General features: G+C 53.9%; 10 protein-coding genes across 10 annotated transcripts; 6 read left to right on the plus strand and 4 right to left on the minus strand.

Annotated features, from left to right (window-relative positions):
• Positions 1-166: 166 nt before the first annotated feature.
• On the minus strand, positions 167-1,903 carry LTR77_007620 (uncharacterized protein; the record flags this gene model as incomplete). Its single annotated transcript, XM_064804857.1, has 1 exon — positions 167-1,903. One exon carries the CDS (start codon positions 1,901-1,903, stop codon positions 167-169), a length of 1,737 nt encoding a protein of 578 aa, XP_064656699.1.
• An 843-nt stretch (positions 1,904-2,746) lies between these two features.
• LTR77_007621 (uncharacterized protein) lies at positions 2,747-4,411 on the plus strand (the record flags this gene model as incomplete). The annotated part of the gene is made up of 2 exons (XM_064804858.1): positions 2,747-3,029; positions 3,096-4,411. The coding sequence occupies 2 exons, from the start codon at positions 2,747-2,749 to the stop codon at positions 4,409-4,411; spliced, it is 1,599 nt and encodes a 532-aa protein (XP_064656700.1).
• A 519-nt stretch (positions 4,412-4,930) lies between these two features.
• On the plus strand, positions 4,931-5,614 carry LTR77_007622 (uncharacterized protein; the record flags this gene model as incomplete). Its single annotated transcript, XM_064804859.1, has 1 exon — positions 4,931-5,614. One exon carries the CDS (start codon positions 4,931-4,933, stop codon positions 5,612-5,614), a length of 684 nt encoding a protein of 227 aa, XP_064656701.1.
• Positions 5,615-5,968: 354 nt separating this feature from the next.
• Positions 5,969-6,465, minus strand: LTR77_007623 (uncharacterized protein; the record flags this gene model as incomplete). The annotated part of the gene is made up of 2 exons (XM_064804860.1): positions 5,969-6,065; positions 6,116-6,465. The coding sequence occupies 2 exons, from the start codon at positions 6,463-6,465 to the stop codon at positions 5,969-5,971; spliced, it is 447 nt and encodes a 148-aa protein (XP_064656702.1).
• A 674-nt stretch (positions 6,466-7,139) lies between these two features.
• LTR77_007624 (uncharacterized protein) lies at positions 7,140-8,831 on the minus strand (the record flags this gene model as incomplete). The annotated part of the gene is made up of 4 exons (XM_064804861.1): positions 7,140-8,096; positions 8,146-8,288; positions 8,340-8,354; positions 8,408-8,831. The coding sequence occupies 4 exons, from the start codon at positions 8,829-8,831 to the stop codon at positions 7,140-7,142; spliced, it is 1,539 nt and encodes a 512-aa protein (XP_064656703.1).
• A 196-nt stretch (positions 8,832-9,027) lies between these two features.
• On the minus strand, positions 9,028-10,760 carry LTR77_007625 (uncharacterized protein; the record flags this gene model as incomplete). The annotated part of the gene is made up of 3 exons (XM_064804862.1): positions 9,028-9,817; positions 9,864-10,048; positions 10,101-10,760. The coding sequence occupies 3 exons, from the start codon at positions 10,758-10,760 to the stop codon at positions 9,028-9,030; spliced, it is 1,635 nt and encodes a 544-aa protein (XP_064656704.1).
• Positions 10,761-11,511: 751 nt separating this feature from the next.
• LTR77_007626 (uncharacterized protein) lies at positions 11,512-14,499 on the plus strand (the record flags this gene model as incomplete). Its single annotated transcript, XM_064804863.1, has 1 exon — positions 11,512-14,499. The coding sequence occupies one exon, from the start codon at positions 11,512-11,514 to the stop codon at positions 14,497-14,499; it is 2,988 nt and encodes a 995-aa protein (XP_064656705.1).
• Positions 14,500-15,046: 547 nt separating this feature from the next.
• LTR77_007627 (uncharacterized protein) lies at positions 15,047-15,652 on the plus strand (the record flags this gene model as incomplete). The annotated part of the gene is made up of 2 exons (XM_064804864.1): positions 15,047-15,374; positions 15,426-15,652. The coding sequence occupies 2 exons, from the start codon at positions 15,047-15,049 to the stop codon at positions 15,650-15,652; spliced, it is 555 nt and encodes a 184-aa protein (XP_064656706.1).
• A 535-nt stretch (positions 15,653-16,187) lies between these two features.
• LTR77_007628 (uncharacterized protein) lies at positions 16,188-19,514 on the plus strand (the record flags this gene model as incomplete). Its single annotated transcript, XM_064804865.1, has 7 exons — positions 16,188-17,174; positions 17,221-17,306; positions 17,359-17,396; positions 17,446-17,722; positions 17,772-17,969; positions 18,027-18,078; positions 18,468-19,514. 7 exons carry the CDS (start codon positions 16,188-16,190, stop codon positions 19,512-19,514), a joined length of 2,685 nt encoding a protein of 894 aa, XP_064656707.1.
• A 249-nt stretch (positions 19,515-19,763) lies between these two features.
• On the plus strand, positions 19,764-22,177 carry LTR77_007629 (uncharacterized protein; the record flags this gene model as incomplete). Its single annotated transcript, XM_064804866.1, is given in 2 exon segments — positions 19,764-20,067; positions 20,082-22,177. The coding sequence occupies 2 exon segments, from the start codon at positions 19,764-19,766 to the stop codon at positions 22,175-22,177; spliced, it is 2,400 nt and encodes a 799-aa protein (XP_064656708.1).
• Positions 22,178-22,195: the final 18 nt, after the last annotated feature.

A 22,195-nucleotide genomic window follows, 5' to 3' on the forward strand; every position in this document is an offset into this window, starting at 1 on the left:
TCAGGGAGCGTGGCTTGAAAACCAGACTTGCAGATCCCTGAGCTATACTGGAACTTGGCAATTCGAATGATGAAGGCTACGCGTCGAATGTGTATGGGAATGTACCAGTGCTTCTCATATTGACACATAAACTTTTGCCGTGCAATCCGTGAAGCTCCACATCCGCTCACATCGCATCCTCAAGATCAAATTTGACCAGCAACGTACAATGCGTCTCCTTGCCCTTGAGGTCCAGCATGCGGATGAACGTCCACCCCTCAACTACATACATCAGCCTGACAGAAGCCACGGCAAATATGGGATTTTTCGCAAAGCTGTCGTCACTCTTGATCAAGATTCGCAAAAACGTGAGCTCGTTGTCCTCAAAGTCCCACTCTAGCGTCTCATCATAGACCGGATTCTTGTTCGGCGGGTTCAGACCGCGGTGCATGACACCCAGCTTGTGCTGCTTGTAAGCTGCCGTCTTCTTCTTGGGAGGCTCGTTTTCGAGGTCACTTGGGTGGTGGAGGGTGCATGTGACATAGGGCTTGATGTCCTTGGCTTCCCGATCCTCTGGGATGGGTACGTCCGTGGCACCAGCAACCCTTAGACGCAGCTGCTTCTTCTTGCCTCCACCAAGCTTGCCTGAGCCGCCGGAACGGAGAGCCTCCGGCTTGAGGACATAGCCGTCTGTTCCCGCAAACAGCGCTGCGTTCAGCTGCATGGCCGCATCAAACGTCTGCCAGTTCAAAGCACATATTTGTGCTCCCACGCCCCAGAAAGGCACTGGATGGAGGTTCTGCGAGGAGATGCGGGTTCCTTTCGGGTAGACACGCATGAGGTGTTTTGCATTGTGCTTGCTGATGTTGCTCGCCATCTTTTCCATGAGCGAGCCGAGACCTGATTCGGAGACATTGATGAGGTGGTCGTGTGGACCACCTTGTAGCTCGCCCTGCAGCCAGGACTGGTCGCGAGGCTTGACCGACTGTGCATAGACGCCCAGTTCAGCAAGCTCTGGGATGATGCCCTCCTGAGGCGCGTCTTTCTTCTGCTTCTTGTACTTCTCGCGAGCACGCGCCTCGGCTTCTCCTTCTTGTTCGTCGTCTTCGCTGTCGGACTCAATCTCCTGGTCGGGGAAGAAGTACTCCACAATGACTGCGATCTTGGACCCCATGGCCGCAAGAGTGACTTGATCGCCACTGCCCTGCTCTTCGCCCGAGCCTTGATCGCGAACTCGTTGGCTTAGCAATCGATCACCCCAGACCTCCTTCATGATTTGCGCAAGCCTTTGTTGGCCGTGAGCAGAGCAGTGGTTTTCCAAAGAGAGCATGATTGGCGCAGCTCCATAGCCGGACTCTCCAACGCCCTCCGCAGCTTCCTTGTCCACGACATCTCGCATGACCTCGCAGACCCTTCGGAAAGCGACGTTCGACGCTAAAGTGAAGCCGTGCGTGACCTTTGGCTCTTCTTTATCGTCGTCGTTGTCCCAGGCATCGATCTCCACACATCGTGAGCCAGTGCTCAACGCAATCCGATAAGCCACAGGGTCAGCCTCACCGTACAACTGATGTGCAGTCAAGTACGTGTTGTGAGAGGAGCTGATGAAGTATTCAGCAAGCGGATGCTTCCTGTCAATTACACTCGTCGGTACACGGATGTGTGGCTGATCCAGCAGTTCTCGGATCGCATCGGTCGGCTTGTCTGAGTCGACACCAGCGTCCTGCTCTGAAAGGACACTTTCGTGTGCGAGAAACGAGCGTAATGCTTTGCTGACTTTCAGCTGGTCTTTCGTGACGTGCTTCTTTGATAAGGTCTGGAGGGAAGAGTCGAGGTCAAGAGCCTCGCCCTTTTCGTCGTCGTCTTGCTTGCCCTTCCCACCGAACGGGTTGAACTTCGAGAGGGAAGACGTCAGAGCGCTGGCCATGATGTGCAGGTTGAAGCTGCGATTGCAAAATCACGTCGTCCTGTACGGAATATGGGCTCCCAGACTTCTACTTGGATGGTCCTTTCGGTTCGACAAGTCTAGCTGCGAATATTACACACAACCCAGACCAAGTTGTCAGTCGTCAGCCAACCCGACGAGCTCAAAAGACGTTGAGCTTGGCAAGATGAGGTCAGATCTGTTGCATCACGTGATCGAGCTGTCGAATTCATCTGGCCAACTCCTTCGAATTCGAATTTGTTCTCTCCATGTTCCTTACGACTCAACCCATGTTCAGACACACTCAAGCTACACGTACCTTGTGACACATTGGCCGAAAGCATGTTTGCATATCGTATGATGGCCGCCGGCAGTTGCGATGTAGTTACTCGCAGTGGCCGGAGTCTTTGATGTGCAACGAATAGGACCAGATACTGCCAAAGCACGTGCACATTCCGGTCTCTCCACTGGAATGATCGTGCCAGAAGCGGCAAACCAGACTACTAACGTCAAGAATATCGGCCTTGCTACATGGCTATGTCGTTGAATACAACTCGGTACGGTAGGGACGCCATGAAGCGACCGGGCTACATCAGCCTCGTTCGAGTACCACATCGGACGACTGCTTGCAATCTTCAACCAGCAGAAATGAGCCATCAGCAGGAGTCCAGTCCATGAACAATGGACCTTGTAAGTACAGCCGGAAGCGGTATATTTTGTTCCCTTTGACTGTCAATGGTGGTATCCTTTGTTAAAGACGGTATTGCTACTTATCCTGCTTCGCAATGTTTGCCATGGCACCGAAACCTCACCTTGCAATTGGCAGTCAGTGTCTCAAGAAGCATCATGGCGCGCTTCACGGTGCCGTCGGCCAGCACTTCACCGGAGGATAATAAAAGAATCCAACAGCGAGTTACGGCAGGCTACCGAGTGCCGTCTGCGAGCAGTTCGCCAGAAGCAGACCAGCAGCCACCACGGCGAGCTACAAAAGGCTACAAAGTGCCGTCTGCAAGCAGTGCATCGGACGAAAATGGGCAAGAAGCTGCAAGTCCACACCGCAGTCCACCAGGAGCTAAAACCAGCATAAGCGTGGCGCTCAGGAAGCCTACGCCTGTTGTATCTCACCCACGTGAGAGTCCTCCGAGACCTAGTCGCGTTGGATCTGCATTTAACAGGCCGACTGCCCATACAGCAGGCAGAAGACCACAATTATTTGGTGCTTCTTCCCCTCTCAGCGAGGATGATCCAGAGGCCACTCAGGATGCCAGACCGCCAGGGGCATATCCGATCTCCAATCATGGCTCAACGTCTCCAGCGACACCGACTGGCAGTGGTGGATACGTAGTCAATAATACGGTGGAACCAACCGCTGGGGGCCGACAGAATGACGAGGTGGAGTCGACAGGAAGTGACCACCGGTCCGACAGCTATTACACTGCCGTCGAAAGTCTTGATGGTCGGCGTGTCGTGAGCCGCAGAATGCCGTTGACACCCGAAACGCAACAGATCAGGCGGCATACCGTCGACGAAATTGCGGAGCTACTGGGCGGCCACGACAACTTGGTCCAATTGGTCCAACATGTCGGCTTCGGCACTGCCAACAATCATGTGGTCACGACTTGGCAAAGGACCGAGGGGCCGTCTCTAGCAGATCTGATCAGCGCCAAAATGCGGCCCGGGAAGCAGTTCAATGGCTTATCGGAGTCGTTCGTCTGGCACACAGTGATCTCATTGTTGAGAGCCATTGTCTACCTGCAGACTGGAAGATCAGATCACGAGGACCCGCACATTAATCCTAACTGGCAACCACTCGTTCACAATTCGATCAGCCCAGCCAACATCTTCTACAGCCCTGCTGTGGCTGGTCAAGAGTACAAGCCTTGCAAACTCGGCAACTTCTCGAAGTGCGCGATACTACCCCGTAATCAAGATCCGGACACAGCCCCAGAGCGTCAAGAGAGACTGGACGCTTTTCCAGTCATCCCTGAAGAGCAAGAGACAGGCTACGAAGCTCCTGAGATCTTCCGCGAAGAAGACCACGTCCCTGGCCCGGCGAGCGATTTGTGGTCCATTGGTGCAGTCGCTGTCACGATGATGAGTGGATGTTATGTGTGGGATTTCGTCCGCCAGACTGCCTTTGAAGCCCGCATAGGGAGGGACAACGCGCAGCTGCACGAGTCGTGGCGTCACATGCCGGCTCGCCAGCGACATTTGTATCTTGAGAAGCAAGCCATGCATGCGGAGATTGTCCGCGCTTTACCCCAGCACTACTCGTACGAGCTGAAGGAGTTTGTGGAGGCGCTGCTGTTCTTCGACCCGGAAGACAGAGGCCTGGCCGTGATTGTCTTGGAAGATGCCGTTGCCAGATACGAGGCAGTAAAGGCCAGGGGCTCTCAAGTGGTTCAGAAGAAGACGTTAGTCGAACTGGGTGAAGAGTCCGTTAAGCAGACTCGGGCTCACGCACGGCTTCCGGCCAATGGACCACCGGCAGATACACCAATGATCCCGTGAGCTTCTTTCAAAAAGCTTTGCACCTTGGACAGCACCGTTGTTTAGAACCGTATATAGCATGGAATGTGGTGGGTTTGACAGCGTAGTTCGCAAGAATCGAGCGGAGCAATGATCCTCGTTTTGGCGTGGACGGACAGGCCTCCGAGCAGTTCATCTTATCTTCTCTTCCTCTTCCTCTCATTCTCTGCCGTCGAAAAGTGACAGCAAGTATCCAAGCTGCTTTCATCAGCCTTCGGGAGCAGTATAATGACCTCTAATAGTATGGTCTGTAAGTGGTCACATCCGTTCAGCCGCCAACCACCTGCTCATGCCTCATCCGTCGTCCCCTCTTCTCAATCAAGCGAAAGATTTAACTTCAGGATTTGTGGTTGGCCTTGGCTCTCACGGAACCTGGCCTTGTTTTCCAAGTCTTGTGATCAAAGGTCTGTTGCTGCCCTCTCAACATTTCTGCTTTTGCTCTCGTCTTCCGTTTCACGACTGTCATAAAGGGTACCTAGAGAGCGTCCGTCGGCAGTGAAGATGTCCAATGGAACCAAACCGAGCGAGCTCAAGGCAACACAAGATAGGAAGCAAGCAGAGCAGCTTACGCGGTCTGCCGTTACTATAACAGACCAAAAGGAACGCCATCAAAAACTTCGCGAAGCGCTGGACCTCGAGGTACGAGCTGAGCGGGTTCTTGCTGGGTCTGATATCCCTTTGGATGGCAGCGGCTTCATGCGCACGTACGACGGACTTGACCTGGAGAAGGTCCCGGGCTTGGGATACCATGACCGTGGCGCAATCTTTCCGGCGGCCGCAGAGTCATCAAGTATTAGCACCATAGAAGGGACAAGGACTGCTATGCCTCACTCTGGCAGTCCAGCTGGTCCCAAGAGATACTTGTCGTCCGGTGCATCTGCCGTCGTCGACAATACCGCTCTTCAGAATGGCAAAGGCAAGGCAACAACACCACCCGGAAGCCCTCCGATGATACCCACAACTCCGGTTCGACTACCCACAGAAAGCTCTGGAGACAGTATGCTTTCAGCAGAGAGCTCTATCTACAGTCCAGAAAGCAGCGTCTTGAGTCGCAGCTCTGCGTCTCTTGGATCTGAAAGTAGCCGTAAGAAGCCAAAGAAACTGGAGCTCCGGTCGCCGAAGAAAGATCAATCTCCGGAGACGAAGAAGAAGCCCAAGAAGATTGAGATCAGGCCGAAGACATGATCGACAAGCTTCAGAAGCAGGGCTCGCGACCTGGCTGCGATAGCTTGAGTGCCTTCCATATACTAAAGTTGAGCTGAGTGCTCCTCGAAGGTCACTGATCAATGGCCAAACCAGCCGCAGACATGCATGATCATAAGAAAGATCCAGACACCGTGGCACCGCATTCGAGACTGGTCATAAGAGCAATTACTTGGTTGTTGAGCATGAGAAGAAAAGAGAAAATATGAGACTGGCCGCCGTGAGTGTGCTCAAATTACCATCGTGATCTCGTTGCTGAAAATGCTACAGTATGCTATGCCGTCCCATGTACCATGCTCCGTATCATCACATGCAAGATTTTCAACGGTCGTTGACCTACGCCACGCCGATGGCCCTGACCTCCTTGACGGTGAACTCGGTTGGCTGAGGCTTGCCGCTTGTCTGGGCGTTGACTTTACGGTGGCCGAAGTACCTTTGAGACAGTTAGCATGCTTCTATATGTGTTTGGAAGGGATTCCGCACTCATAATAGGCACCTTGACGGGGCTTCGTAACGTGGTACTTCAGACGGAGCTGGTTGGCGGGCGTAATGTAGGCGGCGACGTAGCGGTTGCCGTTGCCGAACTCGCTGCACTCAACGAAATCCTTGTCCTCCAGGCTACCAGAGCAGGTGACTGCGTTCTTCACTGGAGGATGGTTAGGCAGCTGCGAGCCGACCACAGTGACATCGAAGGACCAGTCGCAGGTCGTCGTGCATCCGAAGACAAAGTCGGAAACGCTGAAAACATTGCCAGAGTCGTCCTGGCGGGCCTCAATAGGGGAGCTGGTTGCGAGGGCCGCGAGGGAGAGACCGATAATGGCGGAGGCACGCATGTTGATGTTCGGTTTGGGTGGTTGTTTGGGTGGTGGAGGGTTGTTGAAAAGATATTGGTCGTTGTTGGTTGTTGGTTGTGATGGTGGAATTGATGGTGATGAAAAATGAAGTTATAGGAAGGACGAACTCATATATGTACTTACACGATCTCGTATTGCTGAGACGCCCCAAGCATTCGATATTAGCAATACGACCGAACGTGACGCAGAAGGTCGGGTCTCGAGCGGTCCACACTGACGTGCAGCTCTCCAAAGGGCAAGTCGACGCTGCCGTGTGATCGACAGGTACCGACCCTCTGGTCTGGAGGCGAGATCGAGCCCCTGCTGCCTCTAAAAATACCTCAAAACTTTGAACACGATGGAGGCTGAGCTGCGCCGTTGTTCTTCTTCTCCAGACTTCAATCGTCGATGTATTTATGTAGAGTTCTCAACTACACAGATCGACTTCGTGACCTCACCTGTTGGCGAACACGAGACGGAAGAGTGTCAAGCTCACGGAGACGGCGACATTGTATCCCGGCTCTCAATCAGGCGCACAACGGACGCTCTGCTTTGTCGTTGAGCATTGACACATCATGACAGAACTGTCGTGCGACCATGACGAATCCTCACTTCAACAAGTCTGTACGGTTCACTGCTTCGAGGAAAGGGTAGGCTGAAATATACGTATAGTATCACCCTGTCCTCCACCGAAGCATCGTTATACTCATCTTCGGGAACGTGTACTCCTTCAACTTGCTGTGTGATTGATGCTCCAAGCTGACCTCTTCTTTGTCTGCCGTGTTGACCGCGTTCCAGCTGTTTGCAGTCACAGTGTAGGCATCAACGCTCCTGTCATCACCTTCCATCCCATCAAGCTTAAGCTGAAAGCTCTCGTCCGGGTTCACGTTGACGACAACCAGGTTCACCGAACCGTCATCATCGACTGTAGCGGACACGTCTAACCACGGAGTTTCCCCAGCGTTCTGCAACCACTTTGGCTCAGTCGTGCCCTCGTAGCAAGGACTGCTCGTATGCGTGGCAATGGTCCAGCCACGCATGTATTTGCTGAACAGCAGTAGTGGCCACCAAGTCGTCTGCTTTACCAGGCCTTCCTTCGTCGTCATGAGCGGAGAGATGACGTTGACAGACTGAGCAATATTCGCCATGCCGACATATCTGCTCTGCCGAACGAACACATTGAGCCAGATTGCAACAGCCAGAGCGTCAGAGAGGGTATACCGCTCTTCAGCTCCTTTCTCGCCAACCGCTCGTTGAGGGTCCCAGACGTTCCACTCGTCGAAGCAAATCATCTGTCGAGGTACCTTGGGAGAGACACCATTCTGGATGCGGGCCAGATCGATCAGGGAAGCGGTGACCTCGATGGCACGTTCGGCAGATCTGGGAGCAAAGGCGTTCTTGATGGGGTCGTTGGAGGTCGTGTATTGGTGTATGGAGTGCATGTCCATCAATGCTGCGGTGTCGCTGCCGCCGAGCGCATGCGTTTCGACTTTGAGGCACTCTTTGAGGACGTGGTGGTCCCAGTGCGATGTGCCGATCTCGCCGCATAGTATGAGGGTGAGTGATGGGTCCAGCAGCTTGAGAGCCTTGGCCCATTGGTAGGCTTTCTTTGCGTAGTCCTCTTTGGTGTTCTGCCCATGGTCAGTTGCGTCTTTAAGAGCAGAGCAGAAACACGAGTACCTGCTCGACCTGCCACGGGCCATACACTTCATTGCCCAAGGCCCAGTACTTGACTCCGTACGGCTTCTCCCGACCATTCCGACGTCGCATGTTGGCGTAATAAGTGTCGAGAGTAGAATTACAATATTCCACCCATGCGAGTGCTGCAACTGTTTAGCATGCTGTATAGACAGCCCCTTCCCAAAATCTTTTACCTTCGTCAAGCGTACCTAGCAGGAGTCAGTTGATGTGACGTCTCATCCACTTTGAGAAGAACACGAACCAGTTCCCATATTCAAGCACAAGTAAGGCTCCGTCCCAACAAGCTCACACCACTTCATGAACTCGTCCGTCCCGATCTGATTGCTCTCGACTCCAAGCCAAGCCAGCTCCGGACGCCTAGGCCTCTTCTCACGAGGTCCAACTCCATCGAGCCAGTGATAGGTAGCGCAGAAGTTGCCTCCGGGGTAACGCACGACTGGGACATTGAGCTCCTTCATCTCCTTGATGACATCTTTTCGAAAGCCATGCTCGTCAATCAGATCCTTGTTCGAGTTATCTGGATCGTAGATACCGCCGTAGATGCACCGGCCCATGTGCTCTGTGAAGCCGCCATAGATATTGTTGTTGATTTTGCTGAGCTTACGCTTAGGATAGATGGATAGCTCTGCTGGCTGGCCTTGGGCCACTTTGGTGAGGGTCGTCATGTTGTCGTTGGAAGGAGAAGACTTTGTGGGCGAAGATTGAACGTGATGAAGTACGGTTGGCATTGAGTGGAGCCAAAGTTATCTCGGTGCAGTTCTAGTCCGCGAGAATGAACTTCCTCCAATCATGTCACTCTATCCTGATAACACCAAACTGACACGATCGGAGAGGAAGAGTGCAGTGAACCATTTTCTAAGGCTATACCAACTCCTTTACTACTATATCCAGCTCCCGTTGGTCAACCATTTCCGTGATCTCGACCTCTCCATCTCCCGATGAGTCCTTGATCTCCTTCAAGCTGCCGTTGACGTAAATAGCCCACTGTGCGGCCCCGGCGTTCTTCATCACGAACGTCGCGGCCTTGTTGACCGCTTCCCATCTTCGCACAGTCAGAATCATGGCCTTCTGCTCTGCGTGCCAGACACCGCGAAGGAAGTCGATTCCACCATCAAAGCCGGCCCCATCAAGCCAGGGCCTGCTTTCGAGCACCTCACGAGTCCAAGGCCGCTCCCACATCGTCTTCTGTCCGTTCGATACGTTTAGCCTTGCGTACCCAATGCCTGAGTTGCCCGAATGTGGTTCCATGTGGACGAAGTTGCCATCTTCGTCATACAGTGCTCCGTTTCGTGGGTAGTAGAGACCGCCCTTCACCCAGGCTGGGCCGAGATGCGTGTCCGCGTAGTCCAACAGATCGTCAAGTTCTTTCCGCTTGCCAAGTTCAGACAGCATCATAGTGAAACCCAACCAATTCAGCGTCTCGTACGGAAAGTGGGTGTTGACCTTGGACGACTCGTCGCGCGCTTTGTCAAGAGTTGTCTTGTCTTCAGGGTCGAGATTCTCTTCGGCTACCAAGCGACGGAAGGCCATTGCCACTCGTGTGGGCTGTAGTTGCGTCTTGGAATCGAAATGTGTCAAGAAACCGAGTGTCTGCTTTTCATACGAGGCTCGGACGAAGTCCGAATTCCATCCATGCATGAAAGCATTCGCCCTGGGTATGGTCAGCAGTGGAGACGGTGTGGGGGGAATGAACATACCACGCGGTGTGGGCTCCGTGCCTGGCAGGAATGCTCTTCTTCTGCTTGAGAGCAAAAAATGTGGCGTAGAGGCCATTCTCACCAAGGAGGCCCTTCTTGGACAGCGCAGCTCTATATTTTGGCAGTATGTTACTTTCGACATAATTTGTGCCTTGACGCACGTCGTTGTATCTCATGGCGATCAGCTGTGATGTGAATCAGCCCGAGACCATGTCGTTCAGGCGCATGTCGACTCACCGGAAATTGATTGCACACGACAAAGACAGCGTTCGGCTCGCAACACACTCCCACCCATTCATTCTCCTCCATCTGCCGTAGAATCGCCTTCTCAAGCTTCGCATTGTCGTAAACAAAGTCCTCAGACCCCAGACCCCAGAACAGAGGATCCCACCGGAATGTGAGTGCACCATCCCGTTCATACTCATCGTCATCGAACAACATGGCGTACAGACTCGTCATCAACAGCAAGTGGCCGCTGTACATGATGTTCTCCTCCACAACAGGATCGGCCCAAGGCTTGCGAAGTTCCTTGAGGTCTGGATCGAGTTGCTTACCGCCATGGCTCGCAAGGAACCAGTAGCTCCAGACTTCCTTGCGCAGCATCTTCGAAATCATTAGGTGCATCAGGCGTTTAAACGCTCCTCGCAAGGCCGGAAGGCGGTGATAGTGCGCTGCTCCTGTAGCATACGCCATTGTGGCCAGCTGGTAACGTCGGGCATCGTCGAACTCTTCATGTCCATCAGCCGTCTCGAAGTAGCGCCAGTCGCCGTCTGGCTGAGCGACGAGATTGTAGTAGTGTCTCAAATGGCCGGCCTGCTGCGTGTTCAGCTTGGGAAAGACGGACACGTCCAAGGTGAGGGTCTCTGGAGCTTGTTTGGAGAGCTCCTTGCTGGCCATGGCTATGATTAAGAAGACGAGCTTCGGAACTTGGTGTCTTGACTAAGGATGTACGATGCATCGACTCCAAAGAACTGTTCAAAGGCGGTTTCGATTAAGGGTATTATACTCCGTTAGGGGTGTGAGAAGTCGTTATGCTTACCGCCGTGCTTACCTAGGAGACCTCATACTCAGCGCCTTCGTACGCATGCTCGCGGCTCTGGGGATACGTTCTCGCATTCGCTATGTCGGTAGTCACTTCGGCAGCATTAGGCTCTCGGCCATGGTGAGACCGAGCCGCAAAGGGAAAGTAGGCAGGGCGGAGCGGTCGCTGTCTTTGCATTGTACGTGGCACATTCGGGCATCTCACGACGACATCGTATGGCGAAATGCCGTATACGGAGCTTGTCTTCGTCCGTTCCCAAAGGTTTGAAGGACGTCCTTTCATGACGCCTCCCAGCTGCTCGTAAGATAGCTTCTTAATCTAAAATGGAGAAGACGCTCGTTGGATCCATCATAGTCGAATGGTGGAGACACCAAGCGGAACCGCGGTGAAATGTCCTTCGTTGATGTCGTGATGGATGTCGTGATAGAAGGGGAATGGAAGAGAGACGAAATGGAGGGCAAGAGAATGGAACGCACGTGGACGCGTGAAGTGGTCGCGATTGTTCGGGCCTTGGCTTGTGTCACATCTGGACCCTGAACGCGGAGAACTCCAGACCTCATTGTCGCTCCCCTCCTGCATCATCCAGAACTTCTCACGCCCAGCCAGATGGCGGTGACAGAAGGGGCTATGGCCGCGACCGCGAACGGCAGCAAGAGAAAACATGTACAGATCGACCTCACCGAAGACAGCGACAGCGAGGACCTGGATGCAGCACCACGAAAGGCACAGAAGGCGAGCACATCGCAGGCCTCTCAGCACAGACCCGCGCCCACTTACCAGCAAAGACCAGCGAGCGGTGGCGCCTTGTCTGGCTACGAATCGGTCTACAACAACGACCCTTCCGGCCAGTCTCTCGCGGATTCCCAGCACAGTCAAGCAGAACGCGATGCGTGGCTCGCAGAGGATGACGACGACGTGTTTGATACCGTCGCTTCCACGCAAGCTGCGGCAGCCAGCGACGACCAGCTCTTCTATTACGGAGAACTTGCTGCAAAGGTAGTTGGGGTCCAGTACTATCGTGGCCATGCCAACCAGGGCGAACAAATCCTGATGCGTCGCGAGCCTGGCAATCCATTTGACAGCAACGCCATCCGCATCGACAATGTTGCTGGCGTGCAGATCGGCCACATACCTCGCAGAATTGCTGCCAAGTTGACACCCCTGATCGATGGAGGTGATCTTCACGCCGAAGGCGCTCTCGCTGGAAAGATTGGAACCTTCGATTGCCCATTGGCCATACAGCTTTACGGTCCTGACCCCGAGTCACCAGAGGGCAAGGAGTTGATGGAGGAGATGAAAAGCGTGAAACTGCCACTTGCTGCCATAAAAGCGGCTGAGAGGCGGGAGAAGGAGCGTCAGAAAGAGCAAAAGCAGGCCGAGAAGCGCCGAGAGCAGGAAGAGAAGAGGCGCCTGGCGGAAGCTCGCAAGGCGGCGGCAACGGCCGCCAAAGGTGCAGGCGGTAGAGGCGCGGGTGGATCTGTGGCCCCTATGGGCAGCCAAAATGGGTTTGCCGGCTCGTCTCAAGCCGGTCCAGACGCTCAACCGGTCATGGCGGACATACTTGAGGCATCTCAACGCTTTTACCCGCGAGAAAACAGTGAGGTGACCGACCAGTACGGCGTGATGGAGGAGAACCTTCAGAACATGCCTATGGCCGCCAAGCCGAAGAGTATTAAGACTGAGATGCTGCCATATCAGCTTCAAGCACTTCAGTGGCTGCTTGACCAGGAGAATCCCCAACCGCCATCGAAAGGTAGCGACAATGCCGTACAGCTGTGGAAGAGGAACGACCGCCAGAGCGATCTCTTCACGAATCTTGCCACTGCCTATTCAATCAAAGATACACCGCAGTTCGCTCGTGGCGGCATCCTTGCTGACGACATGGGCTTGGGCAAGACCTTGGAGATGATTAGTCTGCTCGTGGCGGACAACGATGCTGCTCAACGCAAGACAGGCACTACTTTGATCGTCGCGCCACTCTCAGTCATGTCGAACTGGACTGGCCAGATAGCACAGCACATCCACGAGGGTCATGCGCTTAAGGTCTATACGTATCACGGCAATGGCCGTGTTCACATGACAGCCGAGGATTTCGCTCAGTACGACGTCGTGATCACTACGTATCAAACGCTTGCCTCGGACTTCATGCCCAAAGGCAAGGGCTCGAAGGCTCCAGAGCGGAAGTTGCGGTCATCCGGACTGTATTCCTTGGAGTGGCGTCGCGTGATTCTTGATGAGGGCCACACCATACGCAACCCGACTTCGAAGGGCGCTGCTGCGGTGACTGCTGTCATCGCCACCAATCGATGGTGCCTGACGGGAACGCCGATTGTCAACTCCCTGAAAGACTTATACTCGCTCTTGCGCTTCGTCGGCATCACAGGAGGGCTTGACCAGCTCGAGATCTTCAACAGAGTCCTCGTGCGTCCATTGAAGCAAGGCAATCCCAGCGCAACATTCCTACTTCAGGCTGTCATGGCTGCTTTCACCCTCCGCCGCCGAAAGGAGATGAAGTACATCGATCTGCGTCTGCCGAAGCTGGACGAGTACATCCATCGCATCGACTTCACCCCGAAGGAACGGGAGCGGTACGACGCACTCACAGCTGAAGCGCAGGGTCTTCTCAAGAACTACGAGAGCAAGCATGGTCGTAAGGGTAAGGGTGCTGGTCAGGCCTTCCAACATCTGCTGGAAATCCTCCTTCGCATGAGGCAGTGCTGCAACCACTGGCAGCTCTGTGGCGAGCGGATTACGAACCTGTTGGCCCAGCTCGAAGAGCAAAAGACCGTTGACCTGAAACCAGAGAACAAGAAAGCTCTCCAAGACATGCTTCAGATCCAGATTGAGAGTCAGGAGGACTGCGCCATCTGCTTGGAGACCCTTCACAACCCACTCATCACCACTTGTGGACACGCCTTCGGTCAAGAGTGCATAAGCAAGGTCATCGAGACGCAGAGAAAGTGCCCTATGTGCCGTGCCGAGCTTGACGACACGTGCCTTGTCCCTCCACAGAACGACGGCGATGAGAAGGCAGATGACCAGATGGACCTTACGCAGTCAAGCAGCAAGCTGGAAGCCATGATGGAGATCACGACCGCCACCAATACCGAAGGTGACAAGACCATCATCTTCTCGCAATGGACCCGTTTTCTGGACATCGTGCAATCGCGTCTGGACCGTGAGGGCTACAAGTATTGTCGCATCGACGGAACCATGAAGGCACAAGAGCGCGAGGCGGCTCTGCAGGCTCTGGAGAAGGACGCGGGCTGTACTATCATGCTAGCCTCGCTCAATGTCTGCTCTGTTGGTCTGAACCTCACGGCTGCTAACCAGATCATCTTGTCAGACACGTGGTGGGCGCCTGCAATTGAGGATCAGGCCTGCGACAGAGTGCATCGTCTCGGACAGCGCAAGGAAACGAGGGTGTTCCGTCTGGTGATGGATAAAACCATCGAGGAGGGCACGTTGAGGATCCAGGAGGACAAGCGAAAATTGATGAAGCTCGCTTTCTCTGAGAAGGAAAGCAAGCGCGATCAGGTGAAAGCTGGCCGTCTGGCTGATATTCAGAGGTTGCTGAGGGGTGGGAAGGCTTGAAGGGTTGACGAAGAACCGAAAAGAACGGGTCGGCCGACGCCTCATGGTCTGGGCCGGACTGAAGCTGTGACTACTGGTGTATGACTACCTGGCATCTTATCGTGAAGCATCTGCCACGAATGGGCGTCTTGCTGGTCTCAACGAGTGCGCTACGACATGAACGGAACTTCTGTATCCTATTTGATATCTTTCAAGGTAGAAAGCAGGCCTTGAGAGCCTTACTACGAAACGCAATGACCTGTCAAATCTTCTTCCAAACGTAGTTGCTGATGTGTTGAGTCTGAACAGGCCGCAAAAACTCAACAACACCGTTGACCTTATCCGCCAGGCGTCTTACCAGCTGACGGCTTCGATGGCGTGCTCCGGACCCCGCCACCAACAGATAGCTATTCAGCTACCATTTTCATGAGCGATATCCAAAGGCATTCGTGCTATCGGGGACTTCTGGTGAGAAGATAAAGACAAGCCATTGACCGCAACACTACGTTCGAGTCTATCTCGAGCACATCGCCAGCTCCATCTTGGCTTTGACACATCCGATAAGAGGATGGCGACGGAGAATCAGAGAAATCTCATTTCGAGAAACGAGCAATATGCCTCGCAATTCACCGCTGGTAGCCTGCCTCTACCACCTGCTAAGAACTACCTTCTCGGTACGATCCTGCGTCCGTCTTCTTCACTGCAAAGGCTGACCGGGCAAGTCACTTGCATGGACGCACGCATTGACGCAGCAGCGGCATTCGGAATCAACCTGGGTGACGCCCATATCATTAGGAATGCTGGGGGCAATGCCAAAGATGCGCTGCGGAGTATTCTCATCTCCCAGCATCTGCTCGACACGCGGGAGATTTTGCTGATCAAACACACTGGGTGCGGTCCGTGGCTCTTGGAAAGCTTCGGTCAAGTCGCTCGCTGACAACACTCAGGCATGCTCACCTTCTCCAATGCGGATGCTCTGGAACTCGTTGCGAAGAACTCAGGTGCTGGGGTCCTGAGCAGCACGTTTGACTTTCAGCCATTCTCTTCCTTAGAGCAAGCGGTCAAGGACGATGTCGAATGGCTGAAGGGACACGGCGCGGTCATGCATGACGGCGTGGAGATTAGTGGGTGGGTGTATGAAGTCGATACTGGTAAGACGAAGCATATCGTGTGAGAACGTTCGGTCCTGTCTCACGCTGGATCCTGATGGCTTACAATAATGATTCGGTCCAAGCGAACGCCTTACGCGGTTGAGCTTGTCTCCCCTCTCTTCTATTCAACCATCTTGCCTCTATGCAAGCTCTAGAACAATTATGGTCTTTCGGCTGATGAGTTATGACCGGGACCGGGACTATCTCTAGCCTGCTTGCGGGAGTCGGCTCTCGCTATCCCACTTTCCCACCAGCTGGGTATTAATGCAACACGGTCCCGCGATTTGTGCTCGTGGCAATGCCGAATGCGAGTTGCGAGCGAACGCGTGGCGCTCTTGGTTCTACATCTGGTCGCTAACCCCCTCACTTCACCATCGAGCTTCCCGACTGTCAACCGAAGCTCGCGTTCAACCTCACCTCGGCATGTATCCGAAATGTACATGTAAGCATGTCGGATTTGCTTTCTTTCGTATATATTGTCTTTTACCAGCTGCTCGGACGGAAACTCATTGCGCTCCCTTGTGTTTGATCGACTAAACAAGCTTGGCTCTATACAGAATGGCCAACACAACATCCGTACTCAATGACGAGGTCCTCGTGCAGAATGGAGACTCCATGCGCGAGTCGAACGCCGAAGTCCACGACATGACCAACGGCACACCTGCAAGTGACCCTCAACATTATGACTGCGACGTCCTGGTCGTCGGGGCGGGCTTCAGCGGTATCACAGCCATCCACAGGTTTCGAAAACTGGGCCTGAAGGTCAAGTGCTTTGAATCAGGTGGTGACTTCGGGGGCGTGTGGTACTGGAACCGTTATCCCGGAGCTCGCGTCGACTCAGAATGTCCGTTCTACCAACTGAACATCCCGGAGGTATACAAAGACTGGCACTTCAACAAGCGGTTCTCCGACCACAATGAGCTTCGAGAGTACATGGCCCACATCGACAAGGTGCTAGGCTTGAGAAAGGATGTCACTTTTAATGCTCGGGTTTGCGAAGGGACCTGGGATGCTCAGAAGAATGTCTGGAACATCAAGACCCAGCAGGGCCACACCGCGAGGGCCAGATATTTGATGCTGGCTTCCGGGCTCCTACATCGGACGTATACCCCCGACTTCCCCGGCTTGAAGGACTACAAAGGGGAGGTTTATCACTCTGGAGAGTGGCCCGAAGACTTCAATCCGAAGGGAAAGAAAATTGGCCTGATCGGAGCGGGTGCCACTGCCGTCCAAATCACCCAGGAACTTGGGAAGACAGCCGACGAGTTGACGGTGTTACTGCGCCGTCCTAGCTACTGCTTGGCGATGGGTCAGCGAGATTGGACTGCCGAAGAACAGAGGCAATGGAAGACATTCTATCCCGCGTTGTTCAAGGCCGGCAGGGACTCGGCGGCAGGTTTCCCCTGTGCCCGTCACGAACTTGGGGTTCACGACGTAACAGAAGAAGAGCGGGAGGCATACTGGGAGGATCTTTGGCAGCGCGGGGCCTTCAACTTCCAGCTGGCCAACTTCAACAACGTCATCCTCGACAAGAAGGCGAACAAGGTGAGTCCAACATACCTTCCAAATGACACTTCTGACGCCTTAACAGGCAGTGTACGACTTCTGGAGACGGAAAGTATGTGAACGACTCACAGATCCAGAGAAGAACAAGATCATGGCGCCTGAGGAACCGCCGTACGTCAAGATCATAGAGCTTTCCAATGCTTCTGCTCACCATTTATTGCAGCTACTACTTTGGGACCAAGAGGTCGCCCCTCGAGCAAGGTATGTGTGATGAGAGTCCTCCTATCTTAACGCGCTAAGGATGTTGCAGACTATTACGAAGTACTCAACCAACCCAACGTCCACCTGCACAACCTCAGTGAGGTACCACTCAAATCCTTCCACGAGAAGGGTCTGCTCATGGCCGACGACAGCCTACACGAATTCGACGTTGTAGTTCTAGCAACTGGATTTGACAGCTACACCGGCAGCCTCACGCAGATGGGGTTGAAGAGCAAAGACGGCGTTGAGCTGGCGGATCTATGGAAGGATGGACTCAACACGTACCTTGGCCTGACGATTTCTGGATTCCCCAATGCGTTCATGTCGTAAGCGAATCGAACATGGTTTTGGTCCAGCCATACTGACGTACCTCAGATACACGCCTCAAGCCCCGACGGCACTTTCCAACGGACCTACAATCATCGAAGCGCAGGTGGAGACCATCGTGGACATGATCGCCAAGTTGGAGGATGAGAAGATCAAGTCGATCGAGCCCCAGAAATCGGCCGAGGCAGACTGGAAGGCTCTCTGCAACACCATGATGCAGTACACGCTCATACCGTACACAAACAGGTTCGTTGAATGGTGTTTCGGTTGCAAAGGCCAAGCAGTTGCTGATATATTGTATAGCTGGTGGAACGGAGCCAATATTCCAGGCAAGAAATCTGAGAGCATGATCTACGTGAGTATAACCCGGCCTTCAAGAAGGCAGTCACTGACTGTGTACAGCCCGGCGGTATCAACATGTATGAAGCTCAGTGCCGGGAGAAGATGGATGGTTGGAAGGGTTTTGACGTGGTGACGGCAGCATAATAGTTGAAGTTGGCTCGACGAATCTATATAGCTTGCACATTCCGCGACCATGAGCGCAGCACCGTTTTGCCACTATCTTCGCTGAGATGACATTGCGTCCAAAACCCTCAACACTAAGAAAAGAGGACGTTCTATCGCGCCCAAGAGCTCCAAGATGCGTAGGGCGCAAGGCAGATTCATTAGCCGCCGCTTATATCCGAATGCAGCTTACTATCCTTGCCAATCTGTGGGTGTTTATCTTCTTCGGTTTTCCTTCAGAAATTCGAGATCGTGGAAAGCCACAACAACCTGGCCGTCATGGCCTCATCGAATCGACACAGGATCGTAGCCTTGGACAATTGGGTCAAGCCACCGCAGTTATCGTTCGACTACGACTCAACCCACCACCATGTCAGCACAAGTCCAGATCAATTGGCCGAAAGAATGAAAGATGCCACTATCGTGATCATTTCTGGGACCAAAATGACACGCACTGGGATCGAGAATGCACCTCACCTACAGCTGATTGCCTGCAATGGCACTGGAACCGATCATATCGACAAGGAGGCAGCGCGAGACCATGGAGTGGCCGTCTGTCGAGTGCCGGCTCAGAATACGGATAGTGTGAGCGAGCATGCGTTTGCTTTATACTACGCTATTCGGAGACGAATTGTCGATATGCACGGCATTACGATGGACGGGTCGACGTGGTCGGCCAATAATCAACTGGCTCTGAAACTCGGCAAGCCGCCTCGAACCAATTCAGAGGAGACTCTAGTAGTAATTGGTTATGGTGCTTTGGGGCTGAACGTTGAACGGATCGGCCGAGCTCTCGGGATGAGGGTGCTCGTTGCAGAGCGGAAAGGCGCTCCTGGAACACGAGAAGAACGGACCGCTTTCGGAGAAGCAATCAAGCAGGGGACTTTCTTCGTCTTCACGACGCCATTGGACGACAGCACGAGAGACATGATCAACACGCCGGAGCTAGAAGCCATGGACTCGACAGCACTGCTCATCAACGTCGGTCGAGGTGGCGTCATCAACGAAGCAGCTCTTGCGAAAGCGTTGAAGGAAGGCCAGGTCGGAGGTGCGGCAACGGATGTCTTCGAACATGAGCCGGCGACGAAGGAGAACTGTCCGCTACTGGACCCCTCAATACCGAATCTAATCCTCTCTCCGCATGTGGCGTGGTACTCCCAGAGGACGATAGACGGGACAGTCAAGATGGTCAAGGCTAATATCGAGGGATTTGTAGCTGGGCGGCCGCAGAATATCGTAGTTCCCGGCAAGAGGGTTTGGGGACTAGAATCATCAAGCTCATTGTAAAGGCGCGACCGATTTGATGATAGATAAACGCAGATGGAAATAGAATGTAGAGGCCGTCAAGGAGAGTGGCGAGGTAGGCGAATGCGGTCCCACTGCTCATCACAAGCTACCACTTCCACTGCATGTGCAAGTATCCGCCATTCCGTCGTGATAATGAGATGATCTTGTGTAGTTGCTTTCATGAGGTGTGTTCAGATATTCATGTGAAAGAAGGACACGTGAGATGAGCAGATAAGCTTTCGGGTAACCATGGCAACAATAACTCTAACTTACAGCAAGACCCAAATGTTTGGAACGCTGCCCGCGGAGACTTGCATACCACCAGAAAGTGTACGACCCGACCACGAGGCATGCCACCCTCTTCGCGCAACCCAGAGTCACCAGCTCGACGAGAACGGAGAAGGAGAGCGCACCAACGCATTGACAGCGAGAGCCACCACCGACCAAGGCGACGAGAGGAGGAATCCCCACAGGCAAGCCCTTCGAAAGACAGACCGAAGAGACATCGACATGAACGATCAAGCTCGCGAAGGCCGGAGTCGGAGTTCAGCAAGTCGGCCAGCACAGCGCTGTCGTCCGCGCAACTGGCGCAGCTGGACCATCTGAATCGCAAGCTAGGATGGAACGAGTACGATGGCATGCGACGGCAGCAGCAGGTGGATGATGACGAGGAGACGCGTGCTGAGTACGATGATGACAGAGAGCGAGAACAGCAGGAGCGGGAAAGAGATAGGGAGCGCAGGCGAGAGGAGCACCGTGAGCGTAAACGGAGAAGAAGAGAGAAAGAGAAGGCGGCGGCAGCGGCGGCGGCGGCAGGGGCCATGACACAAGCAAGTGACGATGAGTATGGGAATCCGAAGTACACACGTCAGCGACGACAGGAGAGGAGGGTGGCTAGTGGACAGGCGCTGGAGCGAGGGTCACATTACCACAGCGAAAAGTACACCTCAAGAGACGATGTCCGGCGACGAGATGGGAGCAGCGACCCGAGCTATGATGAAGAAGCACGCCGCAGAAAACGCAAACGTTGGATCTGGATCGGCGTAGGGGTGTTTGTGGTCATCCTAATCATCGCAATAGCAGTGGGCGTGACGGTCAGCAAGAATAGCAGTGGTGACTCCAGCTCTAGTAGCGCAAGTCCATCTGGCTCAGCAACACCCTCAAACAGCAATCTGAACGGCGTCTCACAATCGACTATACCAAAGTCTGCGAGAGGGACCTATCTGGACCCGTTCGATTGGTACGACACCACCGACTTCAATGTCACCTACACCAACGCCCAGGTTGGAGGTCTGTACGTCATGGGTCTGAACAGCACCTGGGACGACACCACACGAGCAAACAACAATGTTCCACGACTCAATGAGAAATGGCAGTACGGTACGATGCCAATCCGGGGGATCAATCTTGGGGGCTGGCTGAGCATCGAGCCGTTCATCACGCCATCATTGTTTTCGGACTACAGCACCAGCGACGGGGTCGTGGACGAGTGGACGCTGTCGGAGACCCTGGGCTCAAGCAATCTGAGAAGCACTCTCGAGCAGCACTACTCTTCGTGGGTGCGGGAGTCGACTTTCTCGGAGATACAGGCAGCAGGCTTCGACCATGTACGCATTCCGTTTTCGTACTGGGCAGTGACGACGTACGAAGGCGACCCTTACCTGCCGATGGTCTCTTGGCGGTATTTGCTGCGAGCTATTGAGTGGGCGAGAAAGCATGGTCTTCGAATCAATCTTGATCTGCACGGTGCTCCCGGATCGCAGAACGGCTGGAATCACTCTGGCCACCAAGGAGCTATCGGCTGGCTAAACGGCACAGATGGTACGACGAATGGTCAGCGGACAATCGATATTCACGACCAGCTGTCGACCTTCTTCACCCAGCCTCGCTACAAGAACATCATCACACTTTACGGGTTGGTTAACGAACCTCGCATGACGTCGCTTGACACCCAGACGGTGATGACCTGGACGCAAAATGCCATTACGAAGATCCAGGGCAATGGCTTTGACGGGCTGCTCATCCTCGGCGACGGCTTCATGGGATTGGAAAACTGGCAAGGTCTTCTCACTGGGGTCAACAATGTGGTGCTCGACGCGCATCAGTACGTCATCTTCAACAACGATCAGATCGTCCTCAACCACCACGACAAGATCAAGTTTGCCTGTGCGGGCTGGACATCGCAGTCCAAGCTGTCCATGAACACCAACACCGGCTTCGGTCCGACTATCTTCGGCGAATGGTCGCAGGCCGATACCGACTGCGCGGATTATCTCAATAATGTCGGCATCGGATCTCGTTGGGAGGGCACACTGAATATGATTAATACGCCCGGTGGCTCGACCAGCGGCAGCGTTCTGACGCCGATGTGTCCCACGGACAACAACCCGCAATGTTCGTGCGATGGGGCCAACGCTGATCCGTCGAGCTACTCGGATGGATACAAGCAGTGGTTGCTGTACTTTGCGCAGGCGCAGATGGATTCGTTTGAGTATGGATGGGGTTGGTTTTACTGGACGTGGCAGACTGAGAGCGCAACACAATGGAGTTATAAGGATGCGCTGGCGAATGGGATAATGCCTGAGAAGGTTTATGATCGGAGTTGGAGTTGCAACTCGACGATACCGCCGTTTGGGACCTCGGATTTGCCGGAGTACTACTGAGATTTGTACAGAATGTTT

Source organism: Saxophila tyrrhenica, assembly GCF_035928015.1.
Source record: "Saxophila tyrrhenica strain CCFEE 5935 chromosome Unknown scaffold_12, whole genome shotgun sequence".
Classification (NCBI taxonomy): domain Eukaryota; kingdom Fungi; phylum Ascomycota; class Dothideomycetes; order Mycosphaerellales; family Extremaceae; genus Saxophila; species Saxophila tyrrhenica.